This window comes from Rhamphochromis longiceps, linkage group LG11 (genome assembly GCF_057381845.1).
Source record: "Rhamphochromis longiceps isolate RC_006_pf linkage group LG11, R_longiceps_female_GT1.1, whole genome shotgun sequence".
Classification (NCBI taxonomy): Eukaryota; Metazoa; Chordata; class Actinopteri; order Cichliformes; family Cichlidae; genus Rhamphochromis; species Rhamphochromis longiceps.
In genome coordinates this window covers 7,077,186-7,099,240 of record NC_140567.1, presented here as the reverse complement: position 1 = coordinate 7,099,240, position 22,055 = coordinate 7,077,186, and the positions used below count along the sequence as shown (strand labels likewise).

The 22,055-nt window shown below is 40.6% G+C and overlaps 2 protein-coding genes across 4 annotated transcripts; one reads left to right on the top strand and one right to left on the bottom strand.

Annotated features, from left to right (window-relative positions):
• Nucleotides 1-2,041: 2,041 nt before the first annotated feature.
• Nucleotides 2,042-19,832, top strand: zdhhc3a (zDHHC palmitoyltransferase 3a). 3 transcript variants are annotated; one of them, XM_085422085.1, is made up of 7 exons: nt 2,042-2,127; nt 4,020-4,443; nt 4,638-4,762; nt 9,015-9,111; nt 9,313-9,394; nt 10,756-10,886; nt 18,254-19,832. In XM_085422085.1, the coding sequence occupies exons 2-7, from the start codon at nt 4,102-4,104 to the stop codon at nt 18,458-18,460; spliced, it is 984 nt and encodes a 327-aa protein (XP_085278211.1). In that variant the 5' UTR covers nt 2,042-2,127; nt 4,020-4,101; the 3' UTR covers nt 18,461-19,832. The 3 variants fall into 3 exon arrangements, with proteins under 3 accessions (XP_085278211.1, XP_085278214.1, XP_085278213.1); XM_085422088.1 differs by lacking the exon at nt 18,254-19,832 and adding an exon at nt 12,208-12,688; XM_085422087.1 differs by having other exon boundaries at nt 2,063-2,127; nt 3,982-4,443.
• Nucleotides 19,833-20,201: 369 nt separating this feature from the next.
• LOC146658470 (transmembrane protein 42-like) lies at nt 20,202-22,011 on the bottom strand. Its single transcript, XM_085422090.1, has 3 exons — nt 21,774-22,011; nt 20,837-20,983; nt 20,202-20,703 (listed from the first exon to the last, which is right to left on the bottom strand). Exons 1-3 carry the CDS (start codon nt 21,966-21,968, stop codon nt 20,560-20,562), a joined length of 486 nt encoding a protein of 161 aa, XP_085278216.1. The 5' UTR covers nt 21,969-22,011; the 3' UTR covers nt 20,202-20,559.
• Between the last annotated feature and the right edge of the window lie 44 nt (nt 22,012-22,055).

The following is a 22,055-nucleotide window of genomic DNA, read 5'->3' as shown; positions in this document are numbered from 1 at the left end:
GAGGACAACAACCTCACCCTCAACACTGACAAGACAAAGGAGATGATAGTGGACACGAGGAAGAAGAGGACGCCTCACCAGCCGCTGTTTATCTGGGGCCTAGAAGTGGAGAGGGTGAGCAGCTTTAGGTACTTGGGCGTCTACATCTCTGAGGACCTCACCTGGACACTGAACACCACACAGCTGGTGTATTTCCTGAGGAGGCTGAGGAAGGTTCTACAGCTGCACACTGAGCAGCTGCATTACTTCATGGTACAGCAGCACTACTGGCATGGACCACAAACGCCTGCAGAGAGTGATAACAACTGCAGAGAAGATCATCCAGACTCTGCTGCCCTCTCTGCAGAGCATCTACCATCGCAGAGTCCAGAGGAGAGCTGCCTCCATCCTCAAATACCCCACACACCCCCAACACGGACTGTTCACGCTTCTGCCCTCAGGACGGAGGTTCAGAAGTGTGAAATCCAGAAAATCCAGACTCAACAACTCCTTCTTCCACACTGCAAACAGACTCTTGATCAGCTGACCTGTTTTTGAACAGTAATAATAATAATTTTTTTTGCACATCAGGTCATTCTGCATATTAAGCCAGCATATTAAGCTATAGCTCTTTTGCATACATCTCTGTTTCACATCTCCATATTTTGTCTCCTTTTCTGTCTTTGTTTATTTATTTATTTGTACTATTGTATTTATATGTTCTATTTCTATTGTATATATTAATCGGCGTCTGTGGGTGGACAGCAAAGAAAGAATTTCATTGCACAGAGAAATGCCTTTTTCTCTTATGACATATGACAATACACACTTTGAATCTTGAATCAAAATCAATTAGATAGAAAAGTTAATAAAAAAATTAGAATAAGAATGTATTTAAAAGTTATGCAGGATGTTCAACAACCTTATTGCCAAACATTGTGCTTGAGTGAAACTTGCACCCATAGAGCCACCAAACTACAGGTGGTGAGAGCAATTACAAAGACGTGTTCTCATATCTTACCTACATGGAATAGTTTTTCTTTTCTTTTATTAACTGTAATTTGTAATGGAGCATGAAAAACTTTAAGCAGGATTTCTCTGACTCACAGTCACCTTTGGCAAACCCATTATTCCTGGCCGGTGTAAAACGTGTTACTAGCAGCCACAACAGCAGATTTAAAACTTTGGTGGACTGCAAAATTCCAGGAGATTTGTCTTCTTCTGATGAGCTTAATCAGCATTATGTGAACTTGCTGTTTTATAACTTGATTGTAACACATGTTCATATGTAGTCCAGCTTTAACAGAAGTGTGTTGCTTAGTCATAACCTTACCATTACCTTAAATGTTTTTTTTAAAAAGGTAAGTGATAGGATTTCTGGCTTTATTTTTACAGCCTTGAGACCATCAGTTTTTATGTGTTTGCACTGCCATAAATCAAATGACTCTATTCACTACTGGATATTCAATATGTTCTCCCATATTAGCTTGTCTTCATTGACACACTGTTAAACTCAGAATTAAGTTTAAAATCCAAGAACTACAAAGTTATGAATGATCAGACCTCATAGTATAATTATCCTATTGGAGCATTTCACTCTCAAAGTAAAGGCTTCCTTGTGATTCCTTAAGTTTCTAAAAGTAAAATGCCAGCCAGATTCCTCTGTTATCAAGCTCCTCTTCTGTTGAAACAGCTCTAAGTTTGGGTTTAGGAGAGAGACACTCTCTCCACTTTTAAGACTATGCTTAAACCTTCATTTTGTCTGGATCCAGCACATAGTTGGAACTGAATCAGATAAACCTGCAACGTCCCTCAATTAACATTCCTTCGTGCATTTAAATGCCACTACAGAATGTCATTAGCCTTTGTGTGCTGTTTCCTGTAGACTGTGTTTCGTCCTTCTTGTTGTGCTACACTCTCCGCTTTTCTTATCTAAAACTGATTTAATAAATACTCGGCCTTGGTACTGAGGCAGATACCAGAAATAGGTGCGTCTTGGACGCGTCCTCTGACGCGTAAAACTTAATCGTGGTTCCATTCGCTGCCTTCTACGCCACGACGTCATCATGAAGGGGCGGGAGCACGGCGTCGAGTGGGTAACCAAACAGCAGCAGGGGAGAAAGCCACCGGCGGATGCGCATCGTTCAGGTGAGATTCAGTGGAATATAATGATAATTACAATGAGGTGAAGGCATTGACGCGCTCTTTGATTCCTCCTGGTTTGCAGGTAAACGGAAGGATTGTTTTATAAATATGAGAAAACTTAGACGCTTACGCTGATATGGTAGCTACGTAGCTAGTATTAGCTAGCAGTGGGCTGACGGTAATGTGTCGCTCGCTGTTAAACCCGCTTTCCATGTTTCACCACCTTATTGATTTGAATTAGAACAGGCAGTAGAGTAGTCTTCAATAGATTTTAATAATGTTACATTATTAGCCCGGTATTATTGCTCTTACGTGGCTGAAGGTAAAGCTGCTACACACATGGCAACGAAATCGTAACTCCTTCGCCCATGAAAACAGGATAATCAGGGAACCATCGAGCCACATTTTTAAGGCGACTGCTCGATATGTACTTTGACAGCTATACTACTGTCTTTCACTCAGGTCATATACATCATCCCGTTATCCAGCTGTAACTTACACGAGGATTGGGTCTTGAATAGAGAAGTGTTGCATTAGGTCACGATAACAGTTTACTACCTTTCAGTGACCTCTCACTGACCAGACATTTCGTGTGTTTGGTGGAGCTCCAGGTTGTGTAAAGCTGAGTGCAGAGACAAAGCTCGGTCATGCAGCTGGCCAGCTTTCACTTCTGAGGAGACGGCTGAAGAATCCTGTGGTGTCCGTAGAAAAAGATCCACCATGTAGAGGATTCCTGAGTGCCGTCTGAATGTTTGATTAAAAACTCTTATGCCTCTTTTCCTCTAGTAATGTTGCAAACACGCTCAAAAGAACTGCGTTGATAGTTTTTGTGACAATTTATTTGCCCACATACCCAGTCACAGCAAACAAGAAAGTTCGGTTCAACCGACATTTCTTGTAACACAAGGGTTTGTCAAAAATCTGCAGTGTCATTCCAGGTGTAACACTGCACATGTGCAAAGCTCACATTTCATTGTTCAGTGATTAGTTGATAACACCAAATTGCGCATACACTAGGTTTTAATGGTTAGAAATGTAAAGGAAAATATCAAGGCTCCGGTAGTGATCTGATTTTTGGAGAAATAGAATTTTTAGTATATGTGTAATATTTTCTAATTGTTAGAGCTCAAAAAAGTTAATAACAAGCTGACATTGGCTATTTGCTGAGTTATCACTATTGGCATTTATGTAAGCTGATACATCAAATTTCATAAAGTAAAGAAGAGGAGATAGATACTAGGGTTCTCACAATATTAGAATTTGAAACTTGATACTGATATCCAGGAAAATACTCAATATCAGTTTTGTAATGCATCCTGCAGCAGTAGAAGTCATGGTGAAGAAATCATAGTTTGAAAAAGTTAACTTGTAATTTTCCCAAATACAAGTTAATTTAACAAAATACGTATTTAAGATGATGTTTAGAGGTTCTGTTCATTCCACAAATTGTTTAGATCATGTCATGACGGATTGTGGGGGGAAAAAAGTATTTCAGAGCTAAACAAAAGGGTAGAACCACCACAGTGCCTAGACATCTGAGATCATTTAATCATTGTAGCATTTTGGAAAACTTACAAATTAACTTTAAATAAGATGTGGTGTTAGTTTTATATCGTTAGCTTCATAGCATAAGTGCCTAAGTCATTTGACTAAGTCAATGACTTAGGCACTTATGCTATGAAGCTAACGATATAATAGCGAAATAAAAAAAACGAAGAAGATAAAAAAAACAAAAACAGTCACTGTGAAAGACTGAACCAGTCACTGCCTGCACTATAAAACTGACCTGACAGCTGGCGGCTAAATTTTTTGAGTTTTTGTTCTTTTTGTGTTTGTTTGTTTTTTTTAAACCTTCAGCTCGTGTACCTAATCTTTGAACCATCCTCACTTCTTAGCATGCGGTGACTAAGGCGGAGGCCTGAAGGCGCTGTGGGTCCATTGGTGGCAGTGGGAGCAGGAATCCAGCTTAGATGAAGGATGAAGAGCCCGGTGCACAGATGTAGGGATGTGGAGCATAACCGTGGACAGTCTGGGGCTGGGGGAGGAACCAGCTGCCTACAGGAGGAACAGCGCATCCCCATCTCCAAAGACGTCATCACTTCCTCCTCTGCCTCGGCCATGTGGTTCATCAGGGATGCCTGCGGCATTGTGTGTGCCATCATCACCTGGCTGCTGGTCTTGTACGCTGAGTTTGTGGTGTTGTTTGTGATGCTGTTGCCCTCCAAGAACCTGATGTACAGTATTGTGAACGGGACTCTGTTCAACACTCTGGCCTTCCTTGCCCTCGCCTCTCACCTCAGGGCCATGTGCACTGACCCTGTAAGTCAGGTTGCATTGGATTATTCATGCATACGAATTGTTTTAATTCTCAATGTCATGCTGACACTTAATGCTCTTTAGCTTTATGAAGTTCTGATTAATGTAGCAGACATTTAATAAAATGACCATTATGGTGATTAATGAGCTGCACATATAACTGAGGTCATCTACTTTATGTACATGTTTCCTGCTAGGGGGCCGTGCCAAAAGGAAACGCCACCAAGGAATACATAGAAAGCCTTCAACTGAAACCAGGACAGGTGGTCTACAAATGTCCCAAGTGCTGCAGCATCAAGCCTGACCGAGCACACCACTGCAGGTAGGGCAAAAAGGATGCGAAATTCCCACTGCCGCATTTGACATTCACAAACTTAGTCCTATGCATCGCTTTAGTGCAGTAACGTCCCCAATTGTAACCTTTCATAAATCCTGAAACTGGTGCAATTCCCATTCTCGGAGGGAGTGACCGAGGTTACTTATTTCTAGCTGCAGCTTACAGATAGAGCCCAACCGATACAGGATTTTTGAGACAAATACCATTATTTGTTCATTTAAACATCTGATATCGGGTGATATTTTTTTCTTTCTTACCTATTAAGTATAAACAGATTTCCAGAACATTTGTTGTGTGTAGCTACTTATGATTCCTTACTAAGATAATATGACAGCGGATTCTAAAAATAGGTTTTATTGTCACATCAAGTTGGGGATTACTTGTTTACACTGTGCCACACTCTCCTCGGATCAGAGTCCCTCTGGTGGTCAAAGTATGCAACATCAGCCCTCTAACACAGATGAAGGGTGTTTTCCCTTCTATTGCTTACTTCTCATTTACTGGCTGCTATAAACACATACAAATGCAGACACTAAAATATTTGCCTATAATAAAAGTAGTGATATATTGGTCAGGCTCTATTTACATTTACCCTACATTTGGCCTGCAGGCCACATGCAGGCAAGTTTGAAAAGAGAACTAGTTGTAGAATACACTGTTGAATGTGTTTGGGTGTGATTGCTTTTAAAAAGCAGATGTTGTGGTTTGTTTGTTTTTTAGAACCAATCCATAAAGCAACATGAGTGACTAAATAAAGTGACAGACAGTTACAATAAAAGCATATAAAAAACAGGGTGCTACCTTTGTGAGATTCTGTTGTAGTTTCAGAATGATGACATTTTCAGCCTGTTTGAAGGTTAAGAGTTTGTTTTTGGATTAAATTTAGAATTAGGTTTAGGTTCAGACGAAGGTTTGGCTTAACCTGAAGGTTACAGTTAGGGAGCAGAGGTTACATTGTGAATGAATACGCTCACAAAGATAGCCAAATAAACATTTGTGTGTGTGTGTCCCTACCAGTCAAAAGTTTGCACACACCTTCTCATTTAATGGTTTTTCCTTATTTTTACTACTTTCTACATTGTAGATACAAACTGAAGATATCGACTTTAAGAAGCAAGATATCGCAGTTATGTAGCAAATAAAAATAATGTCTTATATTTTAGATTACTCAAAAGTAGCCACCTTTAGCTTTGTTGAGAGCGCTGCAAACCCCTGGCCTTCTCTCAGTGAGCTTCATGATGTAGTCACCTGAAATGGTTTTCACGTCACAGGTGTGCCTTAGCAGGCGTCATCTGTGGCGTTTCTTTCCTTCTTAATGGGGTTGGGACCATCAGTTTTGTTGTGCAGAAGTCAGGTTTGTACACAGCTGACAGCCCCATTTGACAGCTGTTAGAATTCATATTATGGCAAGAACCAATCGGCTAAGTAAAGAGAAGTAAGAATCTAACATTACTTTAAGAACTGAAGGTCAGTCAGTCCAGAAAACTGCTAAATCTTTGAATGTGTACCCAAAAACCATCAAGCGCCCCAGGAAGAGTGAGCTCTGCTGCTAAGTATAAATTCATCCGAGTCACCAGCCTCAGAAACCGCAAGTTAACAGCACCTCAGATTAGAGCCCAGATACATGCCACTCCGTTCTGGTTTGTGTTTAGTTGGACCATCATTTCTTTTTCAACAGTACAATGACCCCAAACACACATGGCCTGGCCTCCACAGTCACCTGACCTAAACCCAATCAAGATGGTTTGGGATGAGATGGACTGTAGAGTGAAGGCAAAAAAGACAAGTGCTCAATAACTCTGGGAACTCCTTCAAGACTGTTGGAAAACCATTTCAGGTGACTGCCTCATGAAACTCATCAAGAGAATGGCAAGAGTGTGCAAAGCAGTAATCAAAGCATAGGGTAGCTATTTTGAAAAATATAAAACATATTTTGAGTTATTTCACACTTTTTGTTTATTACATACTTCCATATGTGTTCATTTATAGTTTTGATGCCTTCAGTGAGAATCTACAATGTAAATAGTCATGAAAACAAAGAAAAACAATTAAAACAATTATTTAAAAAATAAAAAACACTTTATCACATACCTAAAACAAAATCGTATTGAATGAAATATGACTTTGTATAAAGTACTTTTGCTATTGTGTTTGTAGTTGAATTCCCCTGCAATTTCAATTCTTCTTGTTCAATGAGAGAAATATAGGCTGTTTTGTGCTTGAACAAGTCTGTTGAAGTCAGGTTCAGTGTTTGGAAATGTGAAGGATAGTGGACAGGTGATGATCACTGAGAGAAGCTCTGTATTTGCATTTGTTAAACCTCTTCACTGAGTTTGTTCACATATCAAAGTAGATCCAAAGAGAACCAACATCTTCTCTGTTTGCATATGAGCAAGAATGTTGCTCTCCAGTTGGCTTGAAAGAAACTGCAACTTTCAAATGAAGGCCTTTACCAGGCTTTATATTTTATGTGCATGTAGGCCCTTGCTTTTCGATTTGGTGTTTAGATCATGCATTAGTGTAGTGTAGTTCAGGATTTCTCTTCTATCTGCATCTCAGACCTCTAAAATATCTTTACCTTTCTTTCTCCAAAACTCTTAAATTTCTGCTCCCATGCTCTTTGTGGCGGAGGTGTGGTCCCTGGCTCAGCTGCAGGGGAGGGGTGGTGCAGTGAGATCACGGGGCAATGCCGTGGTGGTTTGTGACATAGGTGTGTGACGTTTTTAGTTAACGATCTCTCTCTCTCTCTCGGTGTGTGAATTTTAGTGAAACCGGGGCAGAGAGTGGAGAGGTCAGAATGCGGCTGAAAGCTGCACCTGTGGGTGCCGAGCCGAGGAAACAGACAGAGAGACTGTCAGTAGTGCGTGTCAGCAATAAAAGAGGAAATAAACCCAAACAGTGTGTCTACGTGTGGTCATTCTTCACACTCTTCATCACTTTGCCCTGTATGAGTCACTTGACAGCTCTGTGGTAGCCTATGTCACCATTTTCAATCAAACAGTGTGCAACTAATTGTGATTCAGTGTTCTCTCCCTGATTACATCATTAACAGGGTTAATTTTTAGCCCTGACTTTCACAGTATCTTCTGGTATATAATACACTGCAAAAATAACAATTTCAGTCACTTTGTCTTACATCTGCTTAAAAGCGCCCACATTTTTTTCTCTGTCAGATTTGGATAGTAATCACTTGTAACACCTGTTAGTTGGTAACATTTTAGTCCAGGCTTGATCAGGCTTGGCATGTCTTGAGCCACCCTCACATCTCTCCATCTTCTGATTTCCTCATACGGTTCCACAGTTCCTCTCTTGGCACCCTATCTTCTGCTTTCTCTAGTTTCACAAAGACACAGTGGAGGTCCTTCTGACTCTTTCTATACTTCTCCATCAGCACTCTCAAAGCAAACGTCACATCTGTAGTGCTCTTTTTCTTCATGAAGCCACACTGCCCCTCACTGATCCTCACCTCTCTTTTATCCTAGTTTCAACAACTGCTTTCACATAAGTTAATGGTTTGGTTCATTGTTGTACATGCATTTAAAATAAAAACAGCATTTCCCTTCAAAATAAAACCAATAAATTTATATTGTGTTTTCCCACAAAACTGCTAAAACCTAAGTCATTCTCAAATGGGAATCTTACCCGACAGCATTTGGTTGCTAGAATGCATCAAACTGCATGATATATACTTATTTAGGTTTGCATCCTAATTTCCCATTTACCTCATGTGAGCTGCATGTAGCCTTGGGGGTGTATATAGAAGGAATATACTAGTAAGAGAGAACAACCTTAGCTCAACTTCAAATTCAGTACTGCTCTTACTCAGTTTCCTGTCAGTACCAACTACTGAAGTGGATTCAGTGAATTCTTGTTGCGATAGGTGATGAACAAACACACATAGAATAGTATAGCTTATCGGGCCTTTATATTGTAATTGTGTTCATAGGCATGATTGTAGTCACAAAGCAGTAAAGCAACATATTAAATCTTCTCAGGAAATCCAGTAATGATTTCCAAACACTCGCTGTTTGCACAGAACACCCAGCTTTAGCACTAGCCTTACCACCAGCTTCCTGTTTGCTCAAATGCAGAGAATGTAAATCCTTAAACTTTAGTATTTGCATTAAAAACCTTCATTTTTTTCAGTTTATCCCATATTTCATGTTGTCTTTTAGTTTCTTTGTATATTGACAAAACGTTTTGATCCTGGTTTTCAGTTGAATTTCTTCTCTTACAGTGTTTGCAAACGCTGCATACGGAAGATGGACCACCACTGTCCCTGGGTCAACAACTGTGTTGGAGAGAACAACCAAAAGTACTTTGTGCTTTTCACAGTAAGTCCACTGTTAGTCTGTAAATTGACGAAAAAACACCCTGAAGGTTACACCTGTCACATGATTTTCAATCATAAAGTCACCAGTTGTTGCTATAGAAATGGAGCCGTTTCTTGGTAAATGCCACTCTGTTTGTGGTTAGCCTGTGTTGTCAGTTCCTGCTCATTGTATCCACTTTCTCATTTTTCTTTTTTAACCCAGATGTACATTGCACTCACTTCTCTCCACGCTTTGGTCATGGTGGTCTTCCATTTCCTCTACTGCTTTGAAGATGATTGGACGAGTAAGTGCTTTTTCCTTTTTTTACAGTTCTCTTTAGCCTGCAAACACATAAAGAACAGAGCTCTAGATGTAAATAGACATCTTCCCTCAAACATGACAGTAAAGTAATTTGCTTGATTTTATATTTTGTATTTACATACATAACCATCTTACAATATTCTTCACATTAGTTTCCATTTCTTAAAGGACCATATATCTGTTCTTGTGTTTATCCCATCCTGTTTACATAAATGGGGGACAAACAAACAGAAACGCCTTCTACAGCCACGAAAATCATTGCAATTCAATTAAGGGGGGCACAGGCTGGCTCGTGTGGTCAGTAGATGAGCTACGCCAAATTCCCCTGATCTCAAACCAATCGAGCATCTGTGGGATGTGCTTGAGAAACAAGTCTGATTCATGGAGGCCCCACCTCACATCTTGCAGAACAGATACCACAGCACATCTGTCGAGGGAACCTACACAATATTAGGCAGATGCTCATAATGTTGTGCCTGATCGGTATACATATATGATCTTCATCCACTTTCTATCGGTTATTCTATTCAGCGGTGCTGGGAGTCTGTAGCCTATCCTAGCCCACTGCATCTACATACAACACAAAATCAAAGTTGCACATTCTCCCTCTGGTCTATAGTGGTGTTTGTCCAGCTACATTTTTTTCCATGTGAATTGCCCAGTTTTGAAAATGTTGGCTTTTTTTAGTTTCCAAAGTTATGACCCAGGCACTGCAAAAAAAAAAAATCCACAACTTCTTATCCATAATCAAGGATTCTTATCTATAAACAAGGTTTATGGAATAACCGCGTCATGAGGAAAGAGGTCTTGTTGCTGAGCTTTCAAATGATTTTTTTGGTGGGCTTTTAGTTTGTCAATGCAATTGCTATTTAGGTCCATAATATTAAAGAGAATGCAGGCATTTCTATTGGTGATAAAACCAAGCAACTGAAACCTAAACAATCTGGACATACATCAGACCACAGGCTAGAGGAAAGGATCATTTTGGGCCATCAGACAGATATTTATGTCCTGCCACTATAAGTGTCATTATATGGCAATGCTTGCAACTCCTTAGGACAAATGAAAATATGAAATATTGTTGACATGAGTACATCTTGTCTCTACTTCTTTGTTGTGACATTTATTTTCCTTCCAGTTACTGATGCCGTAACTTCCTGATCCCGTACAATAGTCTTTAAGAAGTTGACCTAAGCTCATACTCGCTGGCTTCAAAGCTTTGCATCGTCACTGTAGAGCTGCAGTTGGATGCAGTAGTTTTTTGATAGAAGTGCAGCAGTTCCTCTATGAATCTCTTCTTTGCCCTTTCACTTCCCTGTGTCCACCTCCCTCCCATTCCCCCAGAGTGCAGTACCTTCTCTCCTCCAGCAACAGTCATCCTCCTCATACTCCTGTGCTTTGAGGGCCTCCTCTTCCTCATCTTCACCTCTGTGATGTTCGGCACCCAAGTCCACTCCATCTGTACCGACGAGACCGTAAGTGACCCAGTTTACCATCCTGTTAACCACCTCCTTTTAACTCCTCTGTGCTTCAGGACTTCTCCCTGCTGCTGCAACTCTCAACTTCTTTTAACATGAATATCTTTAACATCTCAAAACATCAGCTGACGTCTCTTACTCTGCAGCAGAACTTCAACCTTAAGTGCCTTAAAAGCAAATAATTTGAGTTACACCTACCATCATATCAGAAATTGCAGAGGTGGATCATAGACTTCTGTAGAGCCTGATTTGTTTTTGCAACCAAAGGAAGTCACCTTCTACTGGCTGTTTTTCCATCTTTTTTATGGCAGAGTGACAATAACAATGCCTCAACTCCAACCTGCCAATGTTTAATTCATACTGTCTTTTAAAGTATGAGGCAACTGTGGCTGTGACTGTTGCAGTATCAATCTGTAAATAGGACCTTTCCTCACACGAGACATTTAGACTCAGCAGGAAAAGTGCAGGTGTAACTCATAACAGCAATAATAGTAACATCTCAGTCCTTTCCAGACTTTTGGATTAATGTGATACAAAATCAAGCAATTCTGTACTCCTGTGCTTCTTTCTGTTGTGGAGATGTCTCATGTAACAAAAGGTTCATTAGCCTGATTTATCTATACATCCATCCTCATCCTTCTCCCAGTGTTACTACCCCAACTATATATAAGCTCTCTCTCTCTCACTCACTTTGTCTTTGGTGAGCTAGTTAAACTGAATAAAGTCACAACTTTTCACAGGCAAATAGTGCACGCAGCTTTGTGTGCATTGGCTAGCTTTAATAAAGGAGACTAAAACACAAAGTTTACCAGTTAAACTGCTGAGCAGAGTCCAGATTTTACACCTGCTCATTACCAGTAGTCTGCCCCCTGGTGGTGAGTCTAATGTGCTGTTCATGAAGGGCAGGCCTGTATGCAATTTTATAATAAAGGTCCGTTTGTCAGTGTATCAGCGAAAGAAGGAATCTCTGTCTTCTCAAATTTGGAGCTGAAATAATCAAGCACACGGCGCCTGTGTGCATGGGAAGCATAGCTCACCAAACCAAACTCTCCCTGTTTTCAACTTCTTTTTGTCTGCAACTCCAGACCTTATTTATTATGAAGAGAGGGCTTTAGCATACACAGGGCTGTGCAACACACAAGGGAAGGGCACAACATCGGCTCTCCACTGTCCTAATTCAGCAGCGCCTGACGTGCAGCCCCCGATGATCTTATTTTTATCTTTCTAATACAGAAATGGGTATTTGGAGTTTGTGATTACTGTGATCGCTGGGCCGCAAAAGCACACCAACTGAAGTTTGGTTGTCTCTCGTTTTCAGGGCATAGAGCAATTGAAAAAGGAAGAGAGAAGATGGGCTAAAAAAACTAAGTGGATGAACATGAGGGCGGTATTCGGACACCCTTTCTCCATATTGTGGTTTAGCCCTTTCTCCACCCCCGACCACGGGAAGGCTGAGACCTACCAATATGTGGTGTGAAGGCTCAGCACAGGGAGTGATCAAAACCAAAGTGGGAAGGCCTGCACCCCCCCCCCCCCCCCCCCACCCCCCCCCACACACACACACACACACACACACACAGCTCAACGCGATTTACACTGTATATCCCACATTAGCAATGGACAGCTTTTCATGTGCTTTTTTTGTGTTGCCAACTAAGTGCTCTATACGTTTTATTTTTGTGTTGCCTTGAGTGAGTCGAGTTGCAGAGAAAAAGAAACACTTTACAGTCGTGTTTGCAAACACTGTGATGGATCTGTTTGTTTCTGACCTGCTTTCTTTCTCCTCTATCAGAAGCCCCTCTCTCTTCTTACTGTTTCCTTTTTGCTTCTCCCTAAAGGGTTAGTTCAGCTAAATTATAAAGAAAAAGCAGGTATTATGTATTTCCTGTAATTGCCAGCTAATTTCATTACAGTGAAAATAGGAAATGATGTATAAGGTAAACAAAAATGCTTCATAAACTGGCGAAGCACCGAGTTTTAGGACATTTTAAGGACTATTTTAGGGTAAAACTGGCTGGAAACTGCAGGTCTCCAGATTATATTAAAATCACACATCAGGGTTAGAGTTACTGTAATTCCACATTAGCTATTCTGATGCCAGTAGAGAGCTTGGTGGATTTTTTTAGATGAACTGACCCTTTAAATATTACTCAATGTCAGTGTGTTCCAGACATGGACTGGATAAAGCTTTTAAATGGGTCTACTCAGGAATGGATTGTCTGAACCATTCAGTAATCAGACCCACGCTCAGGCCGACCCTCTGTTATAGTGCTGTACATAGCACATCAACATCTTGCCTTTGTTACAGTGGGATTTTTCATAGTTACTGAAAAAAATCTCTCAAGAATCAAATGCAAAGAAAGTGAAAGCAAAACACAACAATTCTAAAAAAGAATTTACATTAGAATTGCATAGAGTGCTCCATTTGGTTATGATAATCTTCACCTTTGTTTCTGGGTTCAGACTTTTCCTCTTTGGTCTTTTTTTCAGCCCCAGTTCTGACACAAAGCTCTCGTGTGGGCTAGTTACACTTAGATGAACATGTCAGTGGACTGAAAGTAAAACTCCATTAATTAGAGAATGGGCTATCCCTCAGTCTGTCCTAACTGAGATGTTATTATGACTGCTGTTGACATTAGAAGGTATTACCGCTTGTTGAATCTGTGCATCACTGACTGTTGTCTAAAAGTAGCTGACCAATGGGGACGCAGCACTGTAAGGCCAGCCATGAGAACTTCACAACGGTGGCGCTCTTGTAGTTTCTATGTATGTTCTACCTTTGAGTGTTTTTGCTCTTCTTTGATTCACTTTTTTCATTCTTGGGAGATTTTTTTAAAATTTCATTAATAGGACAAAAGTTAATCCAAAGACTTTTGGTCTGTTATGTTTGTGATGAGAGTTCTAATTTTCCAAATGGATCCCTTTTCTTCCCTATTAGCAGTGACTTTCAGATTGTCTCATTCTTACATTCAGGGTGGAGTTGAAAGCAGTTTTGAAAACAGAGCTCTGTTATCTCATCATGTAAAAACCTGCACATTACACTGCATTTAACCGTTTGAGTTCTCATTAATGTAAGACTACACGAGGCAAGGGATCGCAGTGGTACCAAAAAGCAGAGCTGATAGCCTGCTGTGACTAAAGGATAGCAGATGTACTGAATATTTAAAGTGGGCTTGTTATGCTCATTCCCAGCTCCACAGTTCCATTCTTGGTCTCTGTTTTCTTTAAACTGTGAATCATGCAAAGCTAAGCTAGTAATCTTTATTTATCCTGTGAGGGACCTTTGTGCTCATCTGAAACGAGGTGGTGTAGTTCCCTACCTTTGAGGCAGCCCTTTATCAAAACCAACTATATTCTGATTGGCTGCCTCTTGTAAAAAGAATGTTTGAGTTGGATGGAGCTTCTGTGTCCACAGTCAGAGCCAGAGAGCCATGTTAGAGAGATCCTCTGTCTTTGACATCAAACAGAGGAAAGAGTAGAACAAACTGTTTGAAACTGAGTTTAGAGCAGTCTGAAGTCTCACCTCATTATTTGAAACTTATTTAATATAAGCACCCAGCATAATAACACAAAGTATGGCTCAAAATAAGGAAAAGCAAAACAAATTAGGTCTGATTTAGTAGCTGACCCTTGATCAGCTATTGAAAGTCCATTTTGGAGGATCTCTGTGATTAAACAAAAAAGACCAAAAAGTCACGCTGCAGCCTAATCATGTTTTCAGTGATTTTTAGCACCTACAACATTGTCCCTGTTTCCTCTCTGATACATGCTCAAGAAAAACAAAGCCTCTTGGAAGACAGAAATGCATCTTATTTTTGGCTAAAACAAACCAGGAGGTTTCTGTTTGTTCCAGCAAACAGATCCAGATTCTCAGTGTTTAAGCTGGCAGTCTGAGTTCTGCTAAAGGAAGGAAAGGGAAAGCCTTTCAAAGGTGACTGATGTCGACCTCAGCCTGTCTTTAAGCAGGAAAAACATGTGGGTTAGAATGATGCTGACAGTCTGTCAACATATGTTCATTCTGGATTTTGTTTTTTATGTTGTTGGGGGTTTTTTTTGTGTTATTTTTTTTTTATAAGAAAGGTTTAGCCTCCTACAGTAGCCTCCCACTAACACTCTGTTTGCATGAATACGTGCCAGTGAATCACAGCTCTAAGCCCATGTGGTGTTTTGATGTTGTGAGCGTGTGCCAAATTCAATAAAACCCACAATTCTGCGATTATTTGGGAACCCTTTGATATGAATTTGCTCTGAAGGGACACTGGCTTCAGTTTAAAATCCTCTTCGCTGCCGGAAATGTATAAAATCGTGTTCGGAGTTAAAGAGAAGACGTGGATTTAGAATATTCATTTCTGCACCATGCCAGCCTACAAAGCATTTAACCGAGGTATTAACATTCACTATCCAATTTAAAGTTGTTAAAAAAGAAGATTTAATTTCACTTTGTATTTCTTTGTATTTATCATTTGAGATTTTCTCCTGGGTGAACTGCTTTGTTCCAAAGTGTGCGGTTTTATTCTTCTATTCTTTGTTTACATGATATTGTGTGTATCCTTTGTTTTTGAATGCATGGTACAGCTGAAGGCTAGTTTAATTGTGTATGTGAAACACTGCTGGTATGATGAAGCAGCTGAGTGACGGCAGAGATTATTATTATTATTATTGTTTTGTTTTGTTATTTTTACAGAAATTTTAATTCTTTCTAAATATTCTGAAGAGATTTCAGCACGTGCACAGAGAATAAAATCTTCTCAGATGCAATGCAACAACTGTGTTTGCTTCCTTTGTGGAGGTGCATTTATTTACTTTTGCCTGTCCCTTTATTTTATATTCAAATAGTAATACCGGAGCAGATGTGGGTTTTTTGTTGGGTTTTTTTCCTCCTTCTCCCCGTGCACACAGTTCTTATATGGCCCTCACATCCTGCATTTTCCCTCCGTCCTTGTCTTCCATTCTGCTCCCACGTCTGGGATCCTCCTCCCCCCGATACTGTGTCCTCTCCTCACTCATGCATTTTTGCTTTGGTTGATAACTCACTCTGCCGAAAGCTTTCCGAAGCAGACAGCCCTTTGTAATCTTGACTGAGGTAAGCTTGCGAACAGCAGTCACATTGGCCGTCCCCATCAAGCTTGACATGTCACATGTATGCACGCTTCAATCAGAAGGCCGACGTGTGCTTTCAGTTCCTCCTTTGCTGTTTTACTTCAACCAAACGGTTTGAATGAATGAGTGAGTTCTGTCTGTGATGCATGTGCCATCTGTTTATTTTTGAAGTGCATGCCAGTCTTTTTGGACAGCAGCATGAAATGTTGGGCATGTTTCTTTAAAAACAAATTGAATAACATGGAACCTAAAGCATTTAGAGGACACTGTTAAAACTCATCAGAAGTCAAGTCATCTAACTTCTCAGTTAGTGTTAACTGTAACTTGTGGCCATGAAGCAACCTTTACACCAGTACACTAGAAGATGGCTGTAAAATCCACTGTTTGCACTGCATAAATATAAGTCCCAAAGTTGAAACTAATATTAGATTCAGCCGTCTGAGTTACCCAAATGGATCTTTGACTGTCACTAAAAATACTCTGTCAAGACTCAGGTTGTTTTTTTTTTACATTTACATTTAAAACACAAAATTCCCGAAAACTACCTTCAGTGGCATGTACTTGAGTTTCTTAACTAAGCATAAAGACTATAAACAGGGCACCTGCTAGCCTAACCCCGTAAGCACTCTAAAGCTCACAGAACTACATGTTGCCCCAAAAAGTTGATTCTGTTCATTTGGACGGAGCGTTTTCAGTGGGAGAAACGCTTTGTCACTCATCCAAGTGACTTCTTTAATGTCAGCTGATTGCAGGTTTACTTCACCTTATAAAACAGTACCTTTGCACAATGACTGAAACCTCCACCGGCAGGAGTCAAGGAGGCAATTTACGACCATCTATGAATCGAGGAGGGGGCTTAACGGTACCTCCTGCCATGTTACAATGCTGTGATTGCAGCCATTCCCCAACTCTCTGTGAATGGTACTCATGACCATTGATCAATGGTTTTTGATCAGTGCTGATAACAAATTTGCATATTAATGATCAAAAAACTCAACTGCCCATTGTTCGCCATTCAGTCATTATGCACATGTACTAGGATGAAGCGTTTTCAGTGGGAGAAACGTTTCGTCCAGATGAACAGAAGCAACTTTTAAGGATTTCCTAACCTGGATGATTGAGCATGCATCCAGATGAGTACATGTTGCTTTAGGTTAATATCTTGGAACACAGTCCTTCTAAAATAACTTCTTACATTAGTTCTAGAAGTATCTGTCAGCGTTACTTTTTGCCATTATACATTAGAAATCAGAACTGTTGGCCATCTTGAAATGAACCCCAAAACTAACAAACTGGAGGGAAAAACAATCCTATCCCACCTTCTCAAAGTTCAGGGTGACCTCTTCAAGTGCCTTCTGTTTGGACAGCAGTCGTGAACCCCAAATATTGAGTCTACTTTAATGAATGGCAAACATTTTTGAAGCTGGAGCGTGCCTACTATCAGTCAACACCCACACATTGGACATCAAAGCCAGAATCGCATCCAAAAACTCAGACATTGCGTATTTATCAAGCAGGGCTTTAAAGACTCCTTAAAAATGACTGATTTAGCACTTCTAGAGAGGCTGACATGTTTTGAGTGGGAGCCAGGTGAAAGCATCATTACTGTTACTGGTGTTGTATTATAAGCTGCTTCCTGCATTAGCCTAAGCCTCAAGTTTGTGGTAGCTGGCACTTGGTTTGGATTAGGAAGTAACATTCAAAGGTCTGAGGATAAAAATAAACGGACAAATTATTACCAAGAGGGCATCCACTGAAGCCTCATTTACTTCAGCTGGACTTAAATGTGCTTTGAGACAGTCAGCCAGTCCAAATATGTCTCTGGTGCTTTGTTGTAGGAACAAAGACCTGTAAAAGTAATCACATTCCCATCAGCCTCAGCTGCAGTTCAGTTTAGGTGTTAATTAGCAACCATTAGAGCAGCTGGCTCCACTGCCAGTCCCGTTCTCTTTGCTTCCTGGCCAGTACACACAGGATAAATGGCAGCAATGACAAGTAAATGATTAAACCCTCAACCTGAAGACTTTTTATTTTATTTTTTTAAATAAGCTGGACATGTTTAAGTGTCTGAGGGACTAGCACAAAAAAGCAAAACCATCACATAGTAACATACTATCACCAGTTTTGTGTTGTGGATGTCATTGATGGTGCATGCAGGTGATCCCATGCAGTGCTTCTTTTTTTTTTTTTTTTTTTTTTTTTTTTTGCGCTTTGTTTGTCTCTCTGCCCCTTCACCTCAGAACCTCACTGTTTTTTGTCTCCAGGGGATCGAGCGGCTGAAGGGGGAGACGGGGAAGTGGGGGAAAGTTCCGTGTTGGGAGGCCATGCAGATTGCATTCGGAGGCCCCTTCTCACTGTCCTGGTGCAGCCCTTTTTCAGGCTTGAGCTGCAAGAAGAGCCCTGAGCACCACGTCGCCATCCCCCAGGGAGAGATCATCGAGGAGGATGTCATCGAGATACCACTCAACTAGCGCCACCTGCTGGGGAAAGCATAAATTGCAGACAGGCAGGATTTCTTGACAAGCACAAAGATATTTTTGAAACTGGACTTTCTAAATGTTGAAAAACTGCCCAGAATTTATTTTAATTATGTATGCATTTCTTTATGTACAGGACTTTTTTCTGGATATATTTTACAGTTTCTGTTCCTACCTTCAGTGTAGCCATTTGATAGGTGTGCAGAGCACCCATTATCAAACTTTTGTATCTTAGCTTAATACTTGCACACATAACTGAAGGTCTAATGTGCATTTTAAGGATCTCATATTTCTCTACTAAATCTGCCAAACCTGCAGCATTTTCCTGAATTTGTCTCTAGGAAAACGCTGTGAGGACTCAAAGCTCAGTCAGCTCAGTGTTTGGAGAAGAGAATACTGTAAAGTGCCTCCCTGAGCTGCCTCAGAACACCACTAACAGCAGCTCTGCTCCAGCACTGTAGCACAAATGGTTCCTTTCAACCTTCTTGCCTTCCCCCCCAGATTTGAACAGCCAGTTTCACAGATAACGGTTAAGCCTAGAAATACAAACTCTCCATTTGGAAAAGGTTTTTAGTCTAAGATTAGGCTTGACCCATGTCTGAGAAACTAGTTCGAGCTCACCTCGTGCCTTATCTATCTTTACTGAGCAAATGTTTGAAACACTACATTGTTTTATTACTCATCTTGATTCCAGACTGTCTCAAGTTGCCATTTTCATATTTCTCGCTCCATTGCACATGTGGGAAAAGGGCAGTAGATGACTTCATATAGAGGATTTTTATTGTGTGTGTATGTAAGCTGGAGGATAAGGGCTTCTAACTGCTAAATGGCTGCTGGACATTATGGGATCACTTATGTTTAATCATGTTTACATTGCTTTAATAATCTACTCATTGTGTGGGTTCCTTCCTTATATGAATGGTCATTCTTTTTTGTTTGTTTGTTTTAAATCTAGTGACAGATTATTTGTTTGTTTTTAGCAAATACATCTGCAGTGTTTGAATTGTACACCAAAAGCTACTGACAGTCCAGTTCAAAACTTAATAGGAACATTTTTTCATACAGCCTTATCATCTCATCTAATCGACTGCGAGAAAGGAAAAAAACATATTTATCAACGTGTCAGAGCACTCCTTACGTTGTGGTACATCTTATCTCCTGTTGTGTTTTTCTGCACTGATTCCATTCTGTTCCACTGTGACCACTTTCAGCTCTTCTGCTTCGATGCCTTTGATGATAGCCAACCACAGAAGACAAATACAGCTGTTGTGGTAGAAGTGTGTATCATAATTGGAGAAAACATTACACCTCATTTGCAGCTGAGGCACAGCTAAGTGGTCTGGAATAAATGGGTGTTCAGACAGAACAGCAGGCATGTTGTTTGTATCGTCCTGGGGGAAACACGGTGCCCTCCAAATTTTCATTCAATTTAATTTGAACAAAACACATCTGCACACCGGAGCTTGGCTTTATCGTTCAGTAGTTGTCACTGACCCATGTGGAGAGGGTTTATTTTAAATGTTTACCTCCAGCCTTTAATCATTACGCTTCTGCCGACTACTGCAGCTGGTCATTTGCATATCTTTGTGTGAGCTTTCTAGCTTTTGTGGGCATTGTAAGGTAACATATTCAACTGCAACTAGTTTGAACTAGTCGACAAAAAACGCTTCCTCAATTTTCTGGGCGTGCAGATGGCTGTTCTTCTGCACAAAATATGTGGTATTTAAGTGCCCTCATTTGTTCGACTTCCATTTTATTTATAAAAATATTCATTTCCACTCAGTATTCCAATGCAGAGCAAGTCACAGTGTGGTTTGTAATACATGCATCACACATTAAAAAAATCAACTTCCACACAGGTACAAAAAAAATAATAATATGAGGGTTTTTTGATTTTGTGCAAGTCCCAGGGAACCCCTCATAAAGAATCAGAATTCAGGTGAAAGTCCATAAAAAGGCAGTTGTTGTTCGTCTTATAGGAAGAACTCTTAAAAAGTATACATCAGTCAATTCTGCAGGCGGAGAACCTGACAGAACTGCTCTTTGCAGTCAACAGTTTTGAGGCTGCGCACTTGGAACAACTCCAACATGCATTACTTGTCCTTCTTGTCTGCTTCCTGTGGGTGTGTCTGAGGTGCTGAACCATGAAGCATCAGCAGTCCACACAGAGTGAGAGCGATGCCTGCCCACCACAGAGTTGCATGGCTCTCTCCAAAGAAGAGCCTCCCTAGCAGTCCCTGGACAGAAGAACACATTCACTATAAATATAAAACAGTAATCTGAATGTTGAATGCAAAGTCAAAATGTTTCCCTTTTGTTGTTATAGTGTTGTGAAAAATCAAATTAGTTCAGCATATGTAGAGAGCTTACAGAGGAAATGAAGTTGGATGCAGTGGTCGTGACAGTGGCCCTGGCTGTAGAGGTGGAATGGCGGAGTGCCTTGGAGAAGGTGGTCCACATGACTGCATTACAGGCGAATAGCAGGCCGCCGCACAGCAGCCGCAGGGGGATGTGGAGCTGTAGGCCAAGGTATAGCAAGACACACACGAAAACATAACTTTACCCTCTGCAGCAAAAATGTCACGGCTTGGCTAAATACCAGAACTGAGTGCAGATCCTTAGTTCAGATTCCTAAACAGTGTTTCTCCATTTCCAATTAAGCATGCCCAGGAAGAACATATACTTTTTACCTCACAGCCTAAACTTTGACAAACGTGCCTGGTTAATGACCAAAAACCTTAAACCACCACCACAGTTAGATACAGAAAAACAATCATACAGCTGTTACTAATCACATTAATTTTGACTATGTACCGGCACACGCCCTAATTAATGACAATACTAACACCTGTTTGGCTTATGTTTTACAGCTAGATGCTGTACATGTTACTGAGAACAAAACTATCAGCTTGCATCATTAATGAATTAATTTATTATTCATATTAATCGGCAACAGTTTGTGCTCGTCTCACATTCATTTAAGTCAGAGCTAACCTTTAAGTACACAGTAATTAAATGTTTTAAGGTATTTTATGGAGGCTTTAAGAGGCTTCTGATCACTTGCATGAATATTACTCCTCCAAGTTGTTACTGTTTTCTACCGGTGTCACACCGGCTGGCTGCCATCTTTGTTGTAGCAGTAGTCGGAAACGAGAAAACTCTTTAATAAATTCAGTGGAAGAGGCATTATGATCAAGGGTGTGTGTGTGTGTGTGTGTGTGTGTGTGTGTGAGTGTGAGAGACCATGCCAAGGAAATTAGGTATTTGTAGAAATACAAAAACAAAGATGTCAGAGAGTCAGTGTCACCCAGTCACAGGCTGCGCTTCCACCAGGTGTTTGATTCCAGTCGCTCAGCCGCGTCTCACACATCTCTCTCAGGTAGCTCGCACCGAGCGACAGCTTAGCTGACAGAGAGGCAGTAGCTGCCAAAAAGCCCGCTAATAACGCATAAAAGGACGCTGAAAACATTCCCGAACTCGGCTGGTTGTTAGAGGGCTCCATGTTAATCCTTTCAGACCGCAGTCAAGCCTGAGTTAAAGGATGCGAACAGGCAGACGAAAATTTTCACAATAAAAGCTTGTATGGCAG

Bases quoted from the DNA above. Each gene is read 5' to 3' on its own strand.
- zdhhc3a (XM_085422085.1), top strand. From the start codon at position 4,102: ATGAAGAGCCCGGTGCACAGATGTAGGGATGTGGAGCATAACCGTGGA. The intron at 4,763-9,014 runs GTAGGGCAAAAA...CTTCTCTTACAG, and splicing joins GACCGAGCACACCACTGCAG to TGTTTGCAAACGCTGCATAC. The intron at 9,112-9,312 runs GTAAGTCCACTG...TTTTTAACCCAG, and splicing joins AGTACTTTGTGCTTTTCACA to ATGTACATTGCACTCACTTC.
- LOC146658470 (XM_085422090.1), bottom strand. From the start codon at position 21,968: ATGGAGCCCTCTAACAACCAGCCGAGTTCGGGAATGTTTTCAGCGTCC. The intron at 20,984-21,773 runs GTGACACTGACT...CTTGGCCTACAG, and splicing joins GAAGCGCAGCCTGTGACTGG to CTCCACATCCCCCTGCGGCT. The intron at 20,704-20,836 runs GTAAGCTCTCTA...TCTTCTGTCCAG, and splicing joins CATCCAACTTCATTTCCTCT to GGACTGCTAGGGAGGCTCTT.